This window comes from Stegastes partitus, unplaced genomic scaffold (assembly GCF_000690725.1).
Source record: "Stegastes partitus isolate 25-593 unplaced genomic scaffold, Stegastes_partitus-1.0.2 Scaffold1, whole genome shotgun sequence".
Taxonomy (NCBI): Eukaryota; Metazoa; Chordata; class Actinopteri; family Pomacentridae; genus Stegastes; species Stegastes partitus.
In genome coordinates this window covers 146342-148006 of record NW_007577732.1, presented here as the reverse complement: position 1 = coordinate 148006, position 1665 = coordinate 146342, and the positions used below count along the sequence as shown (strand labels likewise).

General features: G+C 44.6%; 1 protein-coding gene across 1 annotated transcript in view; it reads left to right on the top strand.

Moving 5' to 3' along the window:
- Positions 1-1665, top strand: part of LOC103376129 (uncharacterized protein K02A2.6-like) — a 21095-nt gene that overhangs the window by 3457 nt on the left and 15973 nt on the right. The window contains 1 exon segment of the mRNA XM_008306531.1: positions 161-285. Coding sequence (XP_008304753.1) covers positions 161-285 — 125 coding nt within the window.

Genomic DNA, 1665 nt, shown 5'->3' with positions numbered 1-1665 from the left:
TGGAGGATGTTGCCAATGGAGCAGTGTGAAGAGAACAGGTTTTCAGAGACTGAGAGTATTTAGGTTCCTGAGGGCAATCCTCTTTGGACTGTGCGCGGACCTGCTGCCATTTTTGGAGGGCAACACGCCCAGGAGCCATGTCCTACCTGTGCTCATACAGGTGCGGGCCACACTGGGCTTCCTAGGCACAGGGTCATTTCAGAGGGAGCTGGCCAACCGATTGGGACTGTGTCAGTGGAAGCTGAGGCGAGCCATGCTAGCTGTGTGGGGTGGAACTACCCGAATGTCAGCTAGATCAGCGGTCCACAATCTTTTTTGCACTGCGGACTAGTTTTATGCAAGAATTTTTTCTGCGGCCCGATCACTGCACACATAACAAAAAATATTGTTTTTTTCTATTAAAAAGTTTCACAAACGAAAAAAATTACTTGTTAAATATGTGTTTACTTTTTCTTCTGTCTCAGCATTGAGTCTCTCCCACTTTCCAAACAAGCTCTGCGGAGACTTTTTTTTTTTTTAATACATTTTGGCAGCGGTTAGACTGACGGCTTCGTTTAACAGCCGGGCGTGAAAACTGACAGTCAAGTACGGAAAACAAGCACAGACGGAAGTCACGGGAAGACGAGCTTGTCATTTTTCAAAATAAAACACCCTGTAGACTGCGCTGAAAACAAAAATAAAACAATAACATTTTTTTGTTCTTTCTGTGCGGCCCGTTACCAAATGACCCATGGCCCGGTACCGGTCCGCGGCCTGGTGGTTGGGAACCGCTGAGCTAGATATATCAAATTCCCATACAGTGCAGTTGAACAGGATGACATAAAAGTGCAATTTGCAGTGAAGTCCGGTTTTCCTAATGTAATCGGAGCTATCGACGGCAGACACATTGCTTTAAAGGCACCATCACAAGATGAATTTGTTTATGTAAACAGGAAGCACTTTCATTCAATCAATGTACAATCTATGTGTAATGCTGCTGACAACACCGTGAATTTCTCCACTGTGAGATAAATAAAGGCATATCTTATCTTATCTTCTCTTCTCTTATCTTATCTTACAGATCATCTGTGATGCGCATATGCATGTAACATTGTTGCATGGTGGCCTGGATCAACACACAACTTGTCATTCATTCTGACCAACAGCATGGTTGGGAACAGGCTACAAGCTGGCACGCTGCGGGATGGGCTTCTTGGTGAGTAAATCTTTTACTGTCCTAATATTAGTCCCCCTGACACGCATTGAGCATGTGTGCCTGTTTTCACAGCATCAATGGTTAAAGTTAGTTAATCGGTCCAGGTGCTCACTGATGCCGCTGATTGCCCTCACGATGTCCTCTTGTGACTCCAGCACAGCACGGGTGAGGACACGGCCAGTGTTTATCGACTGACGCCAATAGAGACCGGAGGAATCCCCCGGGTCTGTGATACGAGGCTGGGACTGCGTCTCATAGTCTTCTCCTGTCTCATTGTCTGTTGGAAAAGAATAAATTGAGTAATTAAACATGAGATATAGTCTTTGATTGCCTCTTTGATTTCCTGGCATGATTGCGCATGAACCTTTATCTTGTTTGGCTGTGAACAGATTATTGTATGACCTGTATAATGAATAAATTTTTGAGTTACACAAAATATATTTACCTTGGGGGTGATCCAAGTCACCCAC